At 41.9% G+C, this 19,310-nt stretch overlaps 1 protein-coding gene across 1 annotated transcript in view; it reads right to left on the bottom strand.

Annotated features, from left to right (window-relative positions):
* Nucleotides 1-19,310, bottom strand: part of LOC131105180 (IgGFc-binding protein-like) — a 57,358-nt gene that overhangs the window by 3,672 nt on the left and 34,376 nt on the right. Inside the window, exons 26-35 of the mRNA XM_078790508.1 lie at nt 18,992-19,174; nt 14,112-14,257; nt 12,127-12,473; nt 10,764-10,987; nt 7,839-7,980; nt 4,940-5,276; nt 3,837-3,953; nt 3,653-3,754; nt 1,897-2,092; nt 686-949 (exon numbers count right to left, since the gene is read on the bottom strand). Of these exons, the coding sequence (XP_078646634.1) occupies nt 686-949; nt 1,897-2,092; nt 3,653-3,754; nt 3,837-3,953; nt 4,940-5,276; nt 7,839-7,980; nt 10,764-10,987; nt 12,127-12,473; nt 14,112-14,257; nt 18,992-19,174 (2,058 nt within the window). The remainder of the gene's footprint in view (nt 1-685; nt 950-1,896; nt 2,093-3,652; nt 3,755-3,836; nt 3,954-4,939; nt 5,277-7,838; nt 7,981-10,763; nt 10,988-12,126; nt 12,474-14,111; nt 14,258-18,991; nt 19,175-19,310) is intronic.

The following is a 19,310-nucleotide window of genomic DNA, read 5'->3' as shown; positions in this document are numbered from 1 at the left end:
ATGACTTAATCTCAAAATTATGAGTCTCATAAATTTGACTCATCTTATGATTTGTAGTATCATAACTTTTTATCTCAAATGAATTTTTCAGTCAAAATTTCCACTTTTTATGTCATAATTTTTTTAATCGCATAAATTTTATCTTGTAATTTGGACCTTTTTTTTATCAGAAATAGAACTTTTTCACTCGTAATTTTGATTTTTTTAAAATTTCTTTTCATCTTACAATTTACATTTTCTATCTCACAATTTCAACTTTTTTCCTCATAATTATGACTTTTTAATCTCATAACTATGACATTGTATCTCATACTTTTTATCTCTGATTTCAACTTTTCATCTCATAATTTCGACTTTTATCAATTTCTATTTTTTATCTCAATTTCCATTTTTCATCTAAAATTTGTTACTTTTTAATGTCTTAATCATGACCTGGCATTGGGATATTTTTTTAATTATGTTAACATTTAATTATCTAGGTCTTTTTATGTTATGTATGTAGTATGTATGTAGTATGTATGTAGTATGTATGTAGTATGTATGTAGTATGTATGTAGTATGTATGTAGTATGTATGTAGTATGTATGTAGTATGTATGTAGTATGTATGTAGTATGTATGTAGTATGTATGTAGTATGCCAACCCGATGAGCGCATGAATGGATGCTTTGTGAAGGCTTACTTACAGCAGAGCTGCCTGGTCCTCCACGACTTGACGCAGCCTCCCTTCAGCTGGCATTCTTCCACGTAGTCACTGATGACGTGACAGGCCGCTTCCTGTTTGCCGCCATGGAGCACCATGTCGTATATGCAGTCGTCACGGAACTGCTGCGATTCCACTCGGCCGATGCAGTCGGCCAGGGGGCCGTTCTCCGCAGTGATGACATCACAGGCGGAAGTGTAGCTCGGCGGTACAAAGTCGGGGGGGAGAGGCTGGGCGCAGTCCTCACCTAGCGGCACAAACCATTTTCAGTTCAGATCTACGCACCAATAAGTTGGCTTTATATGATTTGGCCTTTACGGTTTGGTTTTGAACTGAACCAGTCGCTCAATAATCAGCATATCGGAAGTTTGTAATTCCACATTTCCAAAACAAAATTCCCATTGGAAATTAGTTAATTTTCTTAGGATATAAACCTACAGGTACAAAAACTGATTAACCTTGACATCTTTGTATTCACTATAAAGGGGACTGCACTTTTGGGGGAATATTGCCCATCATTCCGAATCCCTATGAACATATTTATTTCCCTTTTTGTTCATTCTAGCACGAGAAAAACAAGTTAATATGAGCTAGCTAACAATGAATGTCATGGGAAATACCAATTTTGATGCTAAAGCCCTCACAAAAAAACAAGAAAATGATTGTAGCAGCTAGCATGAATCATCTCAATTCATCATCTCAATTCTACCTTGCTCTCGATTTACCTGAGGGCTGGAACACACGTCTTGTGCTGGAAGACACGGCCACGCCCAATGAGAGCGGACATCGTAAGTGTTGTCGCTGTATCTGACAGAACTAGCATAAGTATGTATATCAATGCGCCTCCTAAAAGAAGTTTTGGTTGTGTATTAAATCGTCAAAACAAGGCGAAATACTGCAAGTATTACATGTAGTATGCATGATCACAGCATGGATATCAAACCATGCATTGGTGTGTCCCAATGACAGCATTGTAAGCTAGCTCAAATTAACTAATCTTCCTCTTATTCATTGGACAGTAATAATATAAGACACTACTATGAACCTTGCAGTTTATACATATTCATAAAGAACGTATATTCCCACTTTGTACAGTCTGTACCCACAGTACTTACAGTCAGCAAGGGTAAATAGGAACATATCTTCTCCAATAGAAATACCAGTTGGATTATTTCCCAGAGGAAAGTAACTTACACCCCTTAGAGCAGCCCCGCACGTCGGCCACCCATTGGCTGACGCCAAACTCATTGGCATCGGACGCCAGCTTCCCGTTGGCCAGCATCAAGTCATCCGTGGGATTGCTGTTGAAGTTTCCACAAAGGCCACACGTGGTCCCGTGATAGCTGGTGGCCAGCTCCACTCGGACGGTGCTCGCAAAGTCAAAAGACACCTGTGATGCATGAACACACGTTTCCTGTCAACACATCTTCTCTCTTCCTGTACAGGAAATACAAATATGGGCGCTGCTGGCTCTTTTTTTGCTACTTTTTTGTTTTCCTGCTGCTGTTTACTATCCTACAACTTGCTCTGGTGACTAAATGTCCTGTTTTCTCAGGACATGCGCTTCCCGAGACGTGCTGGGTTTTTTTTCATTGAGCGGCATGACGCCACTCGATGGCGCCGTGCTTGTCTGACTTAACAAGCGACACTTCGACTTATTGACAGTCCAAAAACGATGTTAAAAAATACCATTTATCCATCCATTCATTTTCTATGCCACTTAGCCTCAGGGGTATGCTGGAGCCTATCCCAGCTGTCTTTAGGTGAGAGGCAGGGTACACCCTGGACTGGTGGCCAGCCAATCACAGGGCACATATAGACAAACAACCATTCACACTCACATTCATACCTATGGACAATTTGGAGTGGCCAATTAACCTAGCATGTTTTTGGAATGTGGGAGGAAACCGGAGTACCTGGAGAAAACCCACGCATGCACGGGGAGAACATGCAAACTCCACACAGAGATGGACAAGTGCAGATTCCAATCCAGGTCTTCCTGATCTCCTGACTGTGTGGCTGGCCTACATGCTAACCGCTAATCCACCATGCGGCCTCGTAAAAAAATACCCATGTAACGTAAAGGTTTGTTGTATTTGAAGGGGTGGACTTGCATTATTAGGGTAACACATTACAAAGTGTCCAAAGTGCAGCCTTGGGGACATTTGGGGACCGTGGCTTTTTGTTTTTTGTTTTAATTGGTCCTTGGAACATTGGAAAATCTGCAGTAATTTTAAGAATAAAGTCCAAATACTACGAGAAAAAACTTGTAATCTAACAGAAAAAGGTCAAGACTAGCATAGCAATGTTACTCATGACTTTATATTCCATTATTTTATTTTATATTCCGTTATTTTATATTCCATTATTTTATATTCCATTATTTTATATTCCATTATTTTATATTCCATTATTTTATATTCCATTATTTTATATTCATTTTATTTTATTTTCCTTTTATTTTATTTTATATTCATTTCATTTTATATTCATTTCATTTTATTTCATATCATATATCATTTAATTTCATTTTATTTTATTTTATTTTGGAGTTTGCATGTTCTCCCCGTGCATGCGTGGGTTTTCTCCGGGTACTCCGGTTTCCTCCCACATTCCAAAAACATGCTAGGTTAATTGGCCACTCCAAATTGTCCATAGGTATGAATGTGAGTGTGAATGGTTGTTTGTCTATATGTGCCCTGTGATTGGCTGGCCACCAGTCCAGGGTGTACCCCGCCTCTCGACCCTCGTTAGGATAGAGTTAAACTTATTCTATGCTCTTTTATGTGTCTACTATGTACAACGACCTTGGGCTCCCTGAAAGGTGCTTCCAAATAAAATGGATGATGATGATGATGATGATGATGATATTGCTTGCATCCATCCATTTTTCAGTGTGTGGCCTGGGGTGTTGACTTTAAATGCATTGAAAGGTTAGATGATGTCTTACCTTTAAAAAGTGTGTTTGAAGGACAGCCCACCTGTACCTGCCATGAACCTCAACCACTGATTGATTGGATGAGAAGGGAAGGGACTTTTCTTCATCATCCACCTGCAACAAACACAAGTGTCACTTATTTGTGTGTGTGTGTGTGTGTGTGTTCGTGTGTGCGTGTATACTGCATGTTTCTTACCAGTACTTTATTGGGGTGCTCCACGGAGAAGGTGTACACGTGTCCAAAGACTTTTACCGTCACCACTTTGGCATAGGATACTCTTTTGTTTCCACGGTTGATGTTCTCCAGGTGGACCTGCACAGGTCGTGACGACATTGAGCAGAGACGTGATAACACAAACCTTTTGGACAATTCATGAAAAACTACACAAATACAATTACTTATAGACAGTTAATAAAAGAAGGACTACATCAATAAATAAATGTAAAAGATTAAAATGAAATTGTAAAAAAAGATAAAAAATAACTTAAATTAAAGTGTAAAATAATTAAAATAAAAATGTAATAAAATTATAAAAAAATCTAAAAATGACTTAAAGTGTAAAATAATTAAAATAAAAATGTAAAAAAATAAATAAAATGCTGTATACAATATGAATGAAGTATATAATAACAAATTACAAATAAAAAACTTAAAAGGACTTCCAATAGAAATTACAAAAACAATACAAATTTAAAGAAATGTTAAATGACTTCAATAATAGTGGGTGGCAACTTCATGACCATTGGAGAATGTGGGGCCCAGTTCAAATTTCAGAATCCTTGACTTGGATAAATAAAAGAAGGAATATAAAAGTTAAAAAGATTTTTTTTAAAGTGTAAAAGATAAAAGTGTCAAACATATTGAAAATCAAAAATAATAAGTGGCTTAAATAAGTGTAAAAACAATTCTCATGACATTCATAAAATATAAATAAAATAATAAAAATAAATACAAATATAAAATGACTTTAATAAAAGTGGGTTGTGACTGGAAAATGTGGGTCCCAAGTTGAGACTATTTGAGAAACCCTGACTTAAATAAAAGAAGCAATATATAAATAATTCAAAAAGTGTTACTTAATTACTTCAAATAAAATACGTGTAAAAAAATTTTTGAAAATAAACTAAAATTATTTTATTATTTATAAATATATTATTTCATTATTTTAGTATTTATTATTCAAGATGTAAGGTGGTTTAAAATAGCCTTGCAAATCCAAGGAATTTCAATGAATTTCAATGAATCGCTGGGATTTTGCATAAAACACGACACCCCATCCGCAAGAAAAACCACAGTACCTCAAAGTGCTCAAGGCCTTCAGCGTCTTCACACAGACTGGCCAGTCGGTACACACAGTTGCCCTGGAAATCAAACTTGCGTCCGTCAAAGGTATAGAAGTGAGGATCTCCACGTGCGGAGCAGGTCTTGAAGCTGGTCGGGTAACAGTCTTGGACTCCATCCACCACTCGACATCGCTCTCCGCTTCGACAGCCCTTTGCATGGCAGCGCACCGTTTGTGTCGCGGCATCACACACACACTGTCGCTGGCACTGGGAGTCGGCCCAGAACGTCTCGCCCGGCGTGTAATAGTAGCCGCCGTGGTTACAGCCGCAGGCCTTCTTCTTTTCAACGCATCTGGTAAGAACACACGCTTACAGTCAGTCAGCAGCTCTGGAAGGGCCTTCCCAAAGCTCCATTTGTGGGACGATGCCACACCCAGAAGAAAACACCACAGAGCCAGAAATGTTCACACAAAACATCTTGTTATAGTTTTACAATCATTCATGAACAATCATACATGAAAACAATTGCAAATGCATCGCAATGATACATGAACATTTCAGCTCACTTTAGCCTTTCTTGCTCTGGTGTTTTGCAATGAGTTATTTATTGATATAGTTCAGCTAAAATAATGCATAAGGCTAAAAATAAGCAATTAGCTAAAAATGTCATCCAATACTTCTCTACAAGAGAGTAGAAATATGATCTCAGGGAAGAAGTACATTTGAAACACAAAATTTGTTCTCAATCAGAAATCACTCCACACTCTTTATTGCTCTCTGGTTCTACCATATCTTACTTATTGTGTGGAAATATGGACTAATAACTATAAAAGCAATCTTTACTCGCTAAATGTACTGCAAAAAAGGTCAGTAAGGATAATTCATAATGCTGCCTACAGAGAACATACTAACTCCTTATTTCTAAAATCACAAATACTTCAACTTGCTGATATAGTTCATCTTCAAACAGCTAAAATAATGCATAAGGCTAAAAATAAGCAATTAGCTAAAAATGTCATCCAATACTTCTCTACAAGAGAGGAGAAATATGATCTCAGGGAAGAAGTACATTTGAAACACTTCTATGCTAGGACTACGTTATGCTAGCCATAGCATTTCAGTATGTGGAATCAAACTATGGAATGGATTGAGTAAGGACCTCAAACAATGCACAACGATGAGCCAATTCAAGAAACAATACAAGCAGTTGATGTTTGCTAAATACAAGGATGAAGAGTCTTGAACCAGTCATGATGTGCTATATATATCACTATATTGACACTTACTATGGTACACATTATGGCATTGGATGCTCATATCACCTCGTACTTCGGTACAAGGTACATTATTTAAAAAAAAACGTAAACTGTATTCTGGAAAGCAGGAAGTGAACAAATGTAACAGTTAGTGATTGTAAAAGTACCAGATGGAGGGGTAGGATTTAATAAGCTTTGCTTCTTCCTACTCCTTTTGGACATGTGGAACTGTGAACTGATTATGGGATGCACTCAATTGTAATCTGATGCATGTTCAAATGAAATAAAACCATTACCATTACCATTACCATTGAATTCAATCATGTTTCTTACCTTCTTAATCCACTTGCTACTTTCTTTGGCTCCATGTTGCCTTATTTTGCAGCCATGATCAATAACAAAGCAGAGACTTGTGGTGTAACTGTGTTACTAGGCAAAGAACTTCTACTATTTCCGCTTCCTCTTTCCATGTATTAGCCAGCTAATAGGATGCCAACAAGGATGTATACATGAACTCATTCTTTATTTCGAACATCATCCAAAGCACAACAAACCAAACATAAATCAACACAAATAAAAATACCTATGTACATATAAACATACACATGTTCCAAAGGGAATGGGAAGAAGCCAAGACTTATCTAGTCCCACCCCCCCAACCACCCAGATTCCAACCTCATCCCAACAAAACATATATTATTCCTTTTCTACCAGAATGAAAACCCCACATCCAACCACCCTCACCCAGCTTGAGGCACCCGACTACATGCCAAGAGTTCATTACTAGTCATCGTATCGTACATACGTACGTAGTCCAATAGTCCAGTACAAAAGAAAGAATGAAACCACTCCAACTACAGTCACCACACCAGTCATCACAAGCTAACATGGATATAAAAAACATCAATGTATCATCAAGGTATTGTTTCAGTGACATTGAAAAAGAAAAATATTCTTTAAAATACCTCAAATGAAATAATCACACTTTGAGTCTTACTACTTCCCTATTGTCACTCCAACTACAGTGTTTTCCACTTCCACTTCCTTTATTCTTTTATTTTTGTTTATTTATGAATTTATTTAATTTGATTTATCATCCTTCCTCTTTCCCCTCCCTACATAGTGTCATGCATTAAAAAGCCAGGGTGTAGAGTGGGCCTGTTGAGAGTGGACTGCAGCCCCACTCAGCAAGCCCCCACCCAGCTGCCCTATCTAGTTAACTTGAGTTAATCAGTGCTGTGTTGTCCTATGCTGTGTGTTGCATTAAAAAGGTGGGACTGAGTCTGTTGGGATGGATAGACCCCCCCCCTCCCAGCTACCATTCAATACCAAACACATTTTATAAACCCAAATGCTAATCCCAACAATGTATTTATCCGATTTTACATATTTTTTGCAAAAAGAGGTGATGATGCAACCCCGCATTCATGCATTTCATTTAGCTCAGCAGGGATCATTTCAATGGAGGAATCACACAAGTCTATAATCGCTATAGGACACAATATTGTGTGTGCCTTGAGAAATCAGTCAAAAATCATCAAAAATGGCTAATTAAGGGGTTGTCTTTTAAAAAATGTCTGGGATTGAGTCATGAGTTAATAGCGATGTGTGTCCTGCAAAAGTTGAAATCAAAATAAGAAGCTTTTATTTGCACTCACTCATTTCTGCTGAGTAGGTATCCAGGGTCACAGAAGCAGCCTTCCACGCAGCCTTCATGACACTCCTCTGGTTGAGCCCCACAGCTGGCTGGACAGGCTGGTCCACACACCTCATAGTGGCTGTTGGATGGACACTCAACAGCTAAAGACACAGGGAGGAACCACGTCACTGGAACTCAAGCAATCTGGCACATCGTCAATAATTGCTCCTCATTTGGTTTGGGTCGTAATGGTAATGGTAATGGTAATGGTAATGGTAATGGTAATGGTTTTATTTCATTTCAACATGCATCAGATTACAATTAAATGCATCCCATAATCAGTTCACAGTTCCACATGTCCAAAAGGAGTAGGAAGAAGCAAAGCTTATTAAATCCTACCCCTCCATCTGGTACTTTTACAATCACTAACTGTTACATTTGTTCACTTCCTGCTTTCCATAATGCAGTTTAAAGTTTTTTTTTTTTAAATAATGTACCTCGTACCGAAGTACAAGGTGATATGAGCATCCAATGCCATAATGTGTACCATAGTAAGTGTCACTATAGTGATATATATAGCACATCATGACTGGTTCAAGACTCTTCATCCTTGTATTTAGCAAACATCAACTGCTTGTATTGTTTCTTGAATTGGCTCATCGTTGTGCATTGTTTGAGGTCCTTACTCAATCCATTCCATAGTTTGATTCCACATACTGAAATGCTATGGCTAGCATAACGTAGTCCTAGCATAGAAGTGTTTCAAATGTACTTCTTCCCTGAGATCATATTTCTCCTCTCTTGTAGAGAAGTGTTGGATGACATTTTTAGCTAATTGGTTGTTTTTCGCCTTATGCATTATTTTAGCTGTTTGAAGATGAACTATATCAGCAAGTGTATATTTGTAATATGAGGTTTCCAGCTCATATTTTAATCTATTGTGATCCCCAGAAATGTATTTTCCTTCACCCTTTCAATGTCCACACCGTCTATTTGTATTTGCTGGTGCGTGTCCTTTCTGCTGTTACCAAACAGCATGATTTTAGTTTTATTTAGGTTCAAGGACAATCTATGATCATCAAACCATCTTTTTAGTGTGACCATTTCTTCTCTGACCTTTCTAATGATTTCATCTGTACTCCCTCCAGAACAAAAAGCAGTGGTATCATCCGCAAATAATACCAGCTTTAAGTCTTTCGTAACTTTGGAGATATCATTGATGTACAAGTTGAACAGTTTTGGCCCCAGTATTGACCCCTGGGGAACTCCGCGCGTAACATATGAACTGGGTCGTGACTGAAAGGACAAGTTTTTGCTATTTGCTTGCAAGACCACCAGTATTTCCAGTGAGTTGGTGGGGTCAGAAAAGTAAAGCGTTTATCTTCTCAAAACAATATGCGTTCAAAACAGTAAAACATTTGCATCACAAAACTGATTTAAGGGGAGCTATTATGCTTTTCCCACTTTTCTGACCTATAAATGTAGTTAGAATGTTGTATTCTCATGTTAAACTATGCCAAAGTTTCAGATAATGAGGTTTGCACATTTGGAAGTGAGCCCTGAAAGAAGTTTGGGATGGCTCTGAACGTTCGGTTTCAGAGGGCGTAAAATGGGAGGTGTGTGATGTCACACAGCGCAGGCCTTACATAGCCGTGACTGTAAGCCAGATATGCTCTCTTCCCTCCCCCAAGCTCTGCTTCTGTGTTTATGGTATTAGTAATGTCTCCCAGGAAGTGTTTCATCGGGTGTAAGGGAAAGCTCCCTTTGTTTGCAATACTTAACAAGGCAAACATCAGGCACAAGTGGTTGGAGTTCCTGATTACCAGCAAAAAGAAATGCATTTTAATCTGTCAACGTGTATTTAACGTGTGTGCAGCTGGACTAGCCTACAAACTGTTGCTGAAGCCCTACACCTTTCCAACGTTACTTGGTCGTGTGGAAGAGTCAGAAGAGCAAGCAGTAAGTAACAGTTTATCAGTGTTCTAACGGTGTTTATTTTGTGTAAGTCATGGAGCAAAAGTGCCCGTCTGTGTAGCATTATAGAGTGTGCATACAGGGAGCAGGGTTGCTAATAGCCATTTCCCACCACAATCTGTGGCTCTACCAGAGTATTTTAAACATGGACAGTCCGGCATAAAACATGCAATGACCATATTAGACGTTACAGATAAAAAAAATAATTCCGGATCGGATTCGGGATCCAACACATATGGCTGTATGTTAAAAGCCGACAATATTAGAAGAAACATGTCCGTTTATTATCAACTCCTATAAAGTTGGGTTCACCGTCAGCGGCACAAACCAGAAGTCCTTCGAAGCACTTGGGAGTGTGGCCAAGTTTTTCGCGGGAAACTGATGTGTTTCACAGACTCCAGTTTTTATGAGTCACTCGCTGAAGTGAATCAAGTATTTGATTCTTTTGAGGGGGAGGGGGCAATCGCTTTTTCCCCACAGGGTAATGTAGCTTTTGATTTATTTCCAACATTAATAATTCATTCATTCATTCATTCATTCATTCATTTCCCAGCTGTCTTCGGGCGAGACTGGTGGCCAGCCAATCACAGGGGACATATAGACAAACAACCATTCACACTCACATTCGTATTTGGATAATTTGGACTTGCCAATTAAACCCACGCATGCACGGGGAGAACATGCAAACTCCATACAGAGATGGCAGAGGGTGGAATTGAACCCTGGTGTCCTAATTGTGACATCTGCGTGCTAACCACTCGACCGCCGTGCAGCCTGACATTAATAATAAAAAGTTCTATTTAAAAATAATAAATCAAGAAGGGGGCAAATACTTTTTCACACCACCGTAAACAGAGAAAGGCCAAACCCCTGTGATTGACTGGAGCCCAATCCGGGATGTACCACCTTTCTAAATGAGTCAGAGTCAAAGTTGAGTTGTATTTCTGAAAGTAAATAGTGAAAAACTTACTGCAGTTGGCCTGCTGTCTCCAAGGCAGCACAGAAGCTCCCGCCTCCTGACATTCAGCCAGGTAATTGCTCAAGGACTCACAGAGTACTTCACGTCGTCCTGTATTGACGCAAACGTCGTACAAACAGTCCGACGCTGCCTCCCCTACCGGCACGCTACCATGGCAACCAGCGAACGCTCCCTTCTTGTTGCTCAGGATTCCACAGTACTCCGGACCAGAGTACCTGAAGTTGATTTCAAAGACAAAAAGGACAGTATCTGTAGACTCCATTGTGTTCTATAAAAAAGCATTTTGTGGTCCAAAAATACATTTTTCCGCATATCGCGACCCTTTCAAACATTAACGTTCCTGTTTGTACGCATTTTTTTAACCTACCTTAAGAAAGTATTTTCAAGAGGAAAATGTCTAAATGAAGTGAAGCACAAATATAAAGCATTCAGAAGATGATGATGATGATATGTAGTATTCTACGCTGGTCACTCGGTGTCAGTCATGTGACTCATATTCGGTGAGACACACAAGTACCAGACTCTCAGACTAGCTCAGCTCCCCTAGCACTTGTGGAAAAGATTTACAGCAACACACGCACAAGCACTAGTCTTCATTCATTCATTTATTCTCTACCGCTTTAACCTCATGAGGGTCGCGGGGGGAGGGGGGGGGGGCTGGAGCCTATCCCAGAGGTCTTCGGTTGAGAGGTGGAGTACACCCTGGACTGGTGGCCAGCCAATCACAGGGCGCATACAGACAAACAACCTACGGACAATTTGGAGTCGCCAATTAACCAATTAATGTTTTTGGAATGTGGGAGGAAACCCACGCATGCAAACATGCAAACTCCACACAGAGATGGCAGAGCGTGGAATTGAACCCTGGTCTCCTAGCTCTGAGGTCTGCGCGCAAACCACTCGACCGCCTAGTCTTATTTCTTCTTACTAAAATATCTACTATGTTGGCTAATAGGAGCGTAAAGGTGACTATAGGGGTGTTATTTCATGTATAGAGGGCTCTAAATTGCATTTAGAAGGTGGTACACAGGTTTTTAAAACTATTCCATTTACAAAAAGAATCCTATTTTGCGGACATTTCTGTATCCCGGTCGGGTCTGGAACTATTTCACCAGCAGAAAGGAGGGAAACGATTCAATAAATTGCATACATTGCATGAACATAATTTAACTGTCATACAATAAGAAGATCCATTGCAACTGAAGGTGTCCATATCGTTTGCATGTGTCCAGCCTCATTAGGGGTGTGGGGGTATGCTGGAGCTGGAGGTGTGCTTCTACCAAGCCATATTCATGGAATAATCATATAAACATAAACACAGTAATTAATATCTGATGCGGTTTGATGCCATTACCTAATCCGGTCTTCCTCAGAGCACTGAGGACACACGTTGTCACAGTAATGGTAGCAGAATGGGTCTCCATCTGGGACGCTCCACGACCCTGCCCAGTTGGTCACATTGACCGCTTTGTGTCCTTCCCGGGTGGTCATCTCGTCCTCCTTGTCACCGTTGTAGTTGCCACAGAGCCCGGCCACGTTACCGTAGTAACTGCTGCTGAGGGAAACCATCACCAGCGTGGACCAATCAAATGTGACGGTGATTCCCAAATCACTTTGGAGTATGCCTCTCATTCCTTGCCATGTGATGAAAAGGCTGCCTCCTTCAAGGGAAGCTGGGAGACCAGTCTTGATACCATCAATCTGGAGCGGGAAAAAGAAGAACAAGTGGTTAGGAGTTTTTCGTTCATCCGTACATTTTCTACTGGTCCTCATTGTGGCTGGGCATGCCCAGAACACTTTGCCAGAAAGGCATCCAGTACGGATTTGGGAGTGCAGACACTTTTAGTGCAGCAGGAACTTTGGTTGTGTGTGGGCGCATCAGGCTACAGATGACGTGTGATGCGCGTGCAACAACATCTGACTACGTGAGCAAGCACGTGGTGGTTGCATGTCAGTCTCTGCACTTCCCCAGTTTGGCTGTCCAATGACGGCTTGCGTGGATCGTGACGAGAAAGTATATGTGCCGTGCTTGAAACTTATTTTGTACACACTGATTTCAATTTCAGCACTGGTGCCAACGTGACGGACGAGTGCCAGCATTTTGTCACCCCTCCGGGATGGCGAGGGCACAAAAGAAGGCGTGCTGCATCTGCGGTTCAGAAGGCAGAAGACCCAGCAGAGGAGGGCAAACCTGCTTTTCATTCAGGTTTTCAGTTAATAATGTGAGAGGACTAGAAATAAATAAATTGTGAAATACAAAAGTCATTTCATTTCATTCAGTCATTTCATTCAGTTTGTTCATGTTCTGGTAAAACAAGCATATTGGCTTTGTTTGCTTTTAAATAAGATATGAAAATGAATGTTACAGAAATTAGTAGCTCTCACAAGAAAAAAATGACTTTTCAATCTCATAATATTGACTTTTTATGTCATAATTATGAATTTTTATCCCATCATTTTGACTTTTTATCTTATAATTGCGACATTTTACCTCATTATTGGGGCTTTCTGAGCTCATAATATTGTCTTTTTATCTCATAATAAGAAGTTTTTAACTCATAATTTCAACTTGAATTTCGACTACCTCACAATTTGGACTTTTTTTCTCATAACTTTGGCTTTCAAATCTCATAATTAGGACATTTTATCTAATAATTTTGATGTTTTATCATCATTAGGACCGGTAACTTTTTTATACCGGTAATTTCAATTTTTAATCTGATAATTCTGACTTTTATCTTGTAATTTCAATTTCTTCGCACTTTCCTACCTCATGATTTTGACTTTTGATCTCATTCATTCATTCATTTTCTACCGCTTTTTCCTCACGAGGGTCGCGGGGGGGCTGGAGCCTATCCCAGCTGTCTTCGGGCGAGAGGCGGGGTACACCCTGGACTGATCGCCAGCCAATCACAGGGCACATATAGACAAACAACCATTCACACTCACATTCATACCTATGGACAATTTGGAGTCGCCAATTAACCTAGCATGTTTTTGGAATGTGGGAGGAAACCGGAGTACCCGGAGAAAACCCACGCTTGCACGGGGAGAACATGCAAACTCCACACAGAGATGGCCGAGGGTGGAATTGAACCCTGGTCTCCTAGCTGTGAGGTCTGCGCACTAACCACAAGCCGCCGTGCCGCCCACTTTTGATCTCATAATTATGATATTTTTCTTCGTCCGTGGTGGAAACGGGCTTCCATAGAAGACCTTGTAGCACAAGCAACCTCTTTGGAAACTGTGTCCCAGGACTAAATGCTCTACAGTCCTGCCCCATTGCTGGGACCTCAATGGACTTACAGTATATGTTGTGTTCATAAAAGTACAACCTACCAGTACAAAGCCCCTCTGATCCTTTGGAATGGATATCGTGTGGCCCATCATCTCCACGGTGGCTGAACGCACAAAAGAGCCTTCAGAGTTCCCGCGAAGCTCATTTTTGGTTGTCACCGTAACCGCAGGCAGGGAGGGATCAACACCTGGTAAGGTCGGAATGGGTTGTTAACATCTGGTTATTGTTTCAGACGACAAGTGGGAAACGAGAGTCCACACAGGAATATTCCTGGGATTTATTTATTTGGTAACATTTCACAGTAAGGTACACAACATTACAATAGTAATATTACAAAAGGCAGGCTGCTGGAGCCTATCCCGGCTATCTTCGGGCGAGAGGCAGGTACACCCTGGACTGGTGGCCAGCCAATCACAGGGCACATATAGACAAACAACCATTCACACTCACATTCATACCTATGGACAATTTGGAGTGGCCAATTAACCTAGCATGTTTTTGGAATGTGGGAGGAAACCGGAGTACCCGGAGAAAACCCAAGCATGCACGAGGAGAACATGCAAACTCCACACAGAGATGGCCGAGGGTGGAATTGAACCCTGGTCTCCTAGCTGTGAGGAGACCAGCTGTGCCGCCCTAGGGTATTATGTATTATATGTAATATTTACAGTATCTACCTGTGGCACTGTGAAGAGATACACAGGCAGAACCATGTGATCAAAAAAATATTGAAGACAGAAAATATCAGGAGTATCTGTTGCCTAATTTTTCCACTCTGGAAGCACCTAGAACATTATTTCTGTGGGGATGAAAGGCAGAAAACATCAAATCCTTCGATACTTAGACCTAAAAACCCTCCTGTGCGGACTGCCCCTGGGTTTCATCCCAAAGTCATTTGACAGGGTTGAGGCCAGATATCTTTGCAAGTTCTTCCACATCACACCCGTTCGTCCATTTAAGGACAAAATCAAAATGTTCCAATCAGAGTTTGCCAAAATGTCAGCAAATTATTCTCCATATGTGGCGGAATTAGAGGAACTACTAATGACTGACGTACAATTTTGTTCCATCACTTCTTCTGATCTGGCATTTACAATTTCTTCTTCTATCCATCCATCCATTTTCCTCCGCTTTCCTTTCCTCAGTAGCGAAGCCCAGGCTTCCCGGTCCCCGGCCGCCCCCTTCATCTACACCGGGAGGACACTCAGGCCAGCTGTGAGACATAATCCCTCCAGTGTGTCCTCGGTCATGTCCTTTTCCTGGAACACCTCAACTGACTCCTCTCGATGTGAAGGAGAAGTGGCTCTACTCGGAGCCCCTCCCGGATGGCTGAGCTCCTCACCCTATCTCTTAGGGTGAGTCCAGCTACCCTACGGAGGAAACTCATTTCAGCCGCCTGAATCCGCCATCTCATTCTTTCGGTCATGACCTAAAGCTCATGACCATAGGTGATGGTGGGAACATAGATACACCGGTAAATTGAGAGCTTGCCTTCCGGCTCAGCTCTCTTTTCACCACCACGGTCCGGTACAGCGACCGCATTACTGCATACGCAGCACCGATCTGTCTGTCGATTCATCCGTCTCATGAACAAGACCCTGAGATACTCCTCCAACTGGGGCAGCACCTCATTCCCAACCCGGAGGGAGCACTCCACCCTTTTCCGACTGAGAACCATGGCCTCTGATTTGGAGGTACTGAGTCTCATCCCAGACGCTTCACACTCAGATGCAAACTGTCCCAGTAAACGCTGAAGGTCACAGCCCGAAGAGGCCATAAGAACCACATCATCTGCAAATAGCAACTGCAATAGCAATTGCAACTGGTTACTGGACTTTCTGACCAACAGACCGCAACATGTTCGGCTGGACCACCACTGCTCCACCACCCTCACCATAAACACCGGAGTACCACAAGGCTGTGTGTTAAGCCCATTCCTCTACTCTCTCTTCACCCACGACTGCAAACCCAAACATGGCTCCAATGCCATCATTAAGTTTGCAGATGACACTACAGTGATTGGCCTCATCAACAACAACGATGAGTCTGCCTATAGGGAGGACTGCCTGGCTGCGTGGTGCGAGGACAACAACTTACTACTCAACACAACAAAAACAAAAGAACTCATTGTGGACTTCAGGAAGAATGCTGCCATGCATCCACCAATCTACATCAACGGTGAGACAGTGGAGCGTGTGGCCAGCTTCAAATTCTTGGGGATCCATATCTCACAGGACCTCTCCTGGACTACCAAGTGCTCCAGTCTGGTCAAGAAGGCTCACCAGCGCATCTTCTTCTTGAGGACCCTGAAGAAGAACCACTTCTCTTCAGACATCCTGGTGAACTTCCTGGTGCACAATCGAGAGCATCCTAACCAGTTGTATCACAGCCTGGTATGGGAACTGCTCTGTCGCAGACCGGAAGGCATTGCAAAGAGTAGTGAAATCTGCCCAACGCATTGCCGGAGCCCCACTTCCTGCCATCAGGGACATCTACAGGAAGCATTGTCTCAGGAGGGCATCACAAATTGCTAAGGACTCATACCACCCAGCGCACAGACTGTTTGCCCTCCAACCCTCAGGGAGGCGCTATAGGAGCTTACGGACAAGAACCACCAGGTTCAGGAACAGCTTTTTCCCAACAGCTGTCTCCTTGTTGAACTCTGGCACCCATTTCCCACCCCTTCCACTACTTACATCCCCCCGCTGATCTATGCCCCCCCATCACTTCATTGCACTATTGTACATACTACTGTTATATCTTGTTGCATTCATAGATCATACTGTTGTGCAATATACAATATACAATTTATATAATCTGCAATAGCCATACTCTAGTCACTTCATTGCAATACTGTACATATTACTGTTATTATATATTGTCACATCCATACTGTGCACTGTTTATAATCTGTATAATCTGCAATAGCCATATTATAGTCATTTATATCCCTGTACATATCCTCACTGTATTATAGTCATAGCCCGTTATAGTTTTTTTACATAGATCTGTCCATTTTTTTCTACATTTACTTACTACTAAGGTACTTATAAAATTGCACTTCTGGTTGGATGCTAACTGCATTTTGTTGCCCTGTACCAGTGACATGAGCAATAACAATAAAGTTGAATCTAATCTAAAATAGCAGAGATGAGTTTCTAAGGCCCCCGAACCAGACTCCCTCAACACCTTGGCTGCGCCTAGAAATTCTGTCCATGAAAATTGTGAACAGAATCGGTGACAAAGGGCAGCCTTGGCGGAGACCAACGTTTACCGGAAACAGGCTCGACTTGCTACTGGCAATGCGAACCAAGCTCCTGCCCCGTTTGTACCAGGACCGGATAGCACGTAGTAGCGCGCCACCAATCCCGTACTCCCCCCAAAGGGCGCCGCAAGGGACACAGTCGAATGCATTTTCCAAGTCCATAAAGCACATGTAGACCGGTTGGGCAAACTCCCATGCACCCTCAAGCACCCTCATGAGGGTGTAGAGCTGGTCCAGTGTTCTGTGACCGGGATGAAAACCGCATTGGACCTCTTGTAGCAAAGGTTCGACCAACAGTCGTACCCTTCTCTCTAGCACCCTGGAATAGACTTTCCCAGGGAGGCTGATGAGTGTGATCCCCCTATAGTTGGAACACCCTTCTTAAAGAGGGGGACCACCACTTCGGTCTGCCAGTCCAAAGGTACTGTTCCCGACTTCCACGCAATGTTGAAGAGACGTGCCAGCCAAGACAGTCCCTCAGCATCCAGAGGCTTGAGGAATTCCTCAAGACGCTCTACCACTTCTGTACTCAACATGATTTTGGTTGTCACAATCATCTTTGGAGGGCGGCACGGCGGGCTAGTGGTTAGTGCGCAGACCTCACAGCTAGGAGACAAGGATTCAATTCCCCCCTCGGCCATCTCTGTGTGGAGTTTGCATGCGTGGGTTTTCTCCGGGTACTCCGGTTTCCTCCCACATTCCAAAAACATGCTAGGTTAATTGGCCACTCTAAGTTAGTTCTATTTGCCATTCTTTAAGCTTGGAGACCTTCAGGATAATTTTTATGGAACTTTGCAAAAAAATTGGGAATTAAAAGACACAAAATCATTTTGGGCCGAAGTGGTTAGCATGCAGGCCTCACAGCTCCGAGACCAGAGTTCAATTCCACCCTCAGCCATCTCTGTGTGGAGTTTGCATGTTCTCCCCGTGCATGCGTGGGTTTTCTCCGGGTACTCCGGTTTCCTCCCACATTCCAAAAACATGCTAGGTTAATTGGCGACTCCAAATTGTCCATAGGTATGAATGTGAGTGTGAATGGTTGTTTGTCTATATGTGTCCTGTGATTGGCTGGCGACCAGTCCAGGGTGTACCCCGCCTCTCGCCCAAAGACAGCTGGGATAGGCTCCAGCACCCCCGTGACCCTCGTGAGGAAAAACAGCAGAAATTGAATGAGTGAACAATCATCTTTGGCAGGGCGGGATCAACACCTGATCATGTTGAAATAGGTTGTTAACATCTGGGTGTTAAGGTTTTTGGTACATAGGCATCTTCAGTGATGCGGACTCCGCATTCCAAGACGCCTCCTTCCTCCAGGCGGAGAATCATGTTATTGTGTACGAGGCAGATCAGGCTATAGTGAAACACATACACACACACACACAAAACCGTTCCAAAAACTTCCAATGTACGCTCTCATTGGGATGCTGACTGGTGGAATAGCACCAATAGTATCTTTCAGCACAAGGCATGTTCTCCCTGTTCAGCTGCTGCTAGCATATTAACACAACCGTCAACCTTCGTGTAATACTGTATACAGGTCAGTAGTAGCTAGCTCGTATTAACCCCTTTTCTCACTTTACAATGCACAGAAAAGGGAAAGAACTATGTGATGATGTTTGTATACCTTAAATCTTAAATCTCAAGTGGATGACAAACCTGTTGTGTTGAGGAGAAGGTAGGTACAGGTTCCTTGAAAAGAATAACTCCAGCCGTCAAACGTGGTGTAATGTGGGTCCCCAAAGGCCCAGCATAAAACGCTGGTATCGGGCACACACACTCCTTGGCCTTCTGATACTTCACAGTGCTCCTTTGTCCTGCACACAACGTCCGCACAAGGATCTGGGAGAAGCAAAGATTAACACAATAATTGGAGTCATTTAGTATCCATCAATCCTTCACCACTTTCAGCTTCATATTTAAAATGTCACTCAATCACTGGTTTTCAAAAATGTATTATACTGTGTCATGGTTAAAT

This window comes from Doryrhamphus excisus, linkage group LG5 (assembly GCF_037039965.1).
Source record: "Doryrhamphus excisus strain RoL-2023G ecotype Guam linkage group LG5, RoL_Dexc_Guam_v1.1, whole genome shotgun sequence".
Lineage (NCBI taxonomy): Eukaryota > Metazoa > Chordata > Actinopteri > Syngnathiformes > Syngnathidae > Doryrhamphus > Doryrhamphus excisus.
This window is presented reverse-complemented; position numbering and strand designations above follow the sequence as displayed.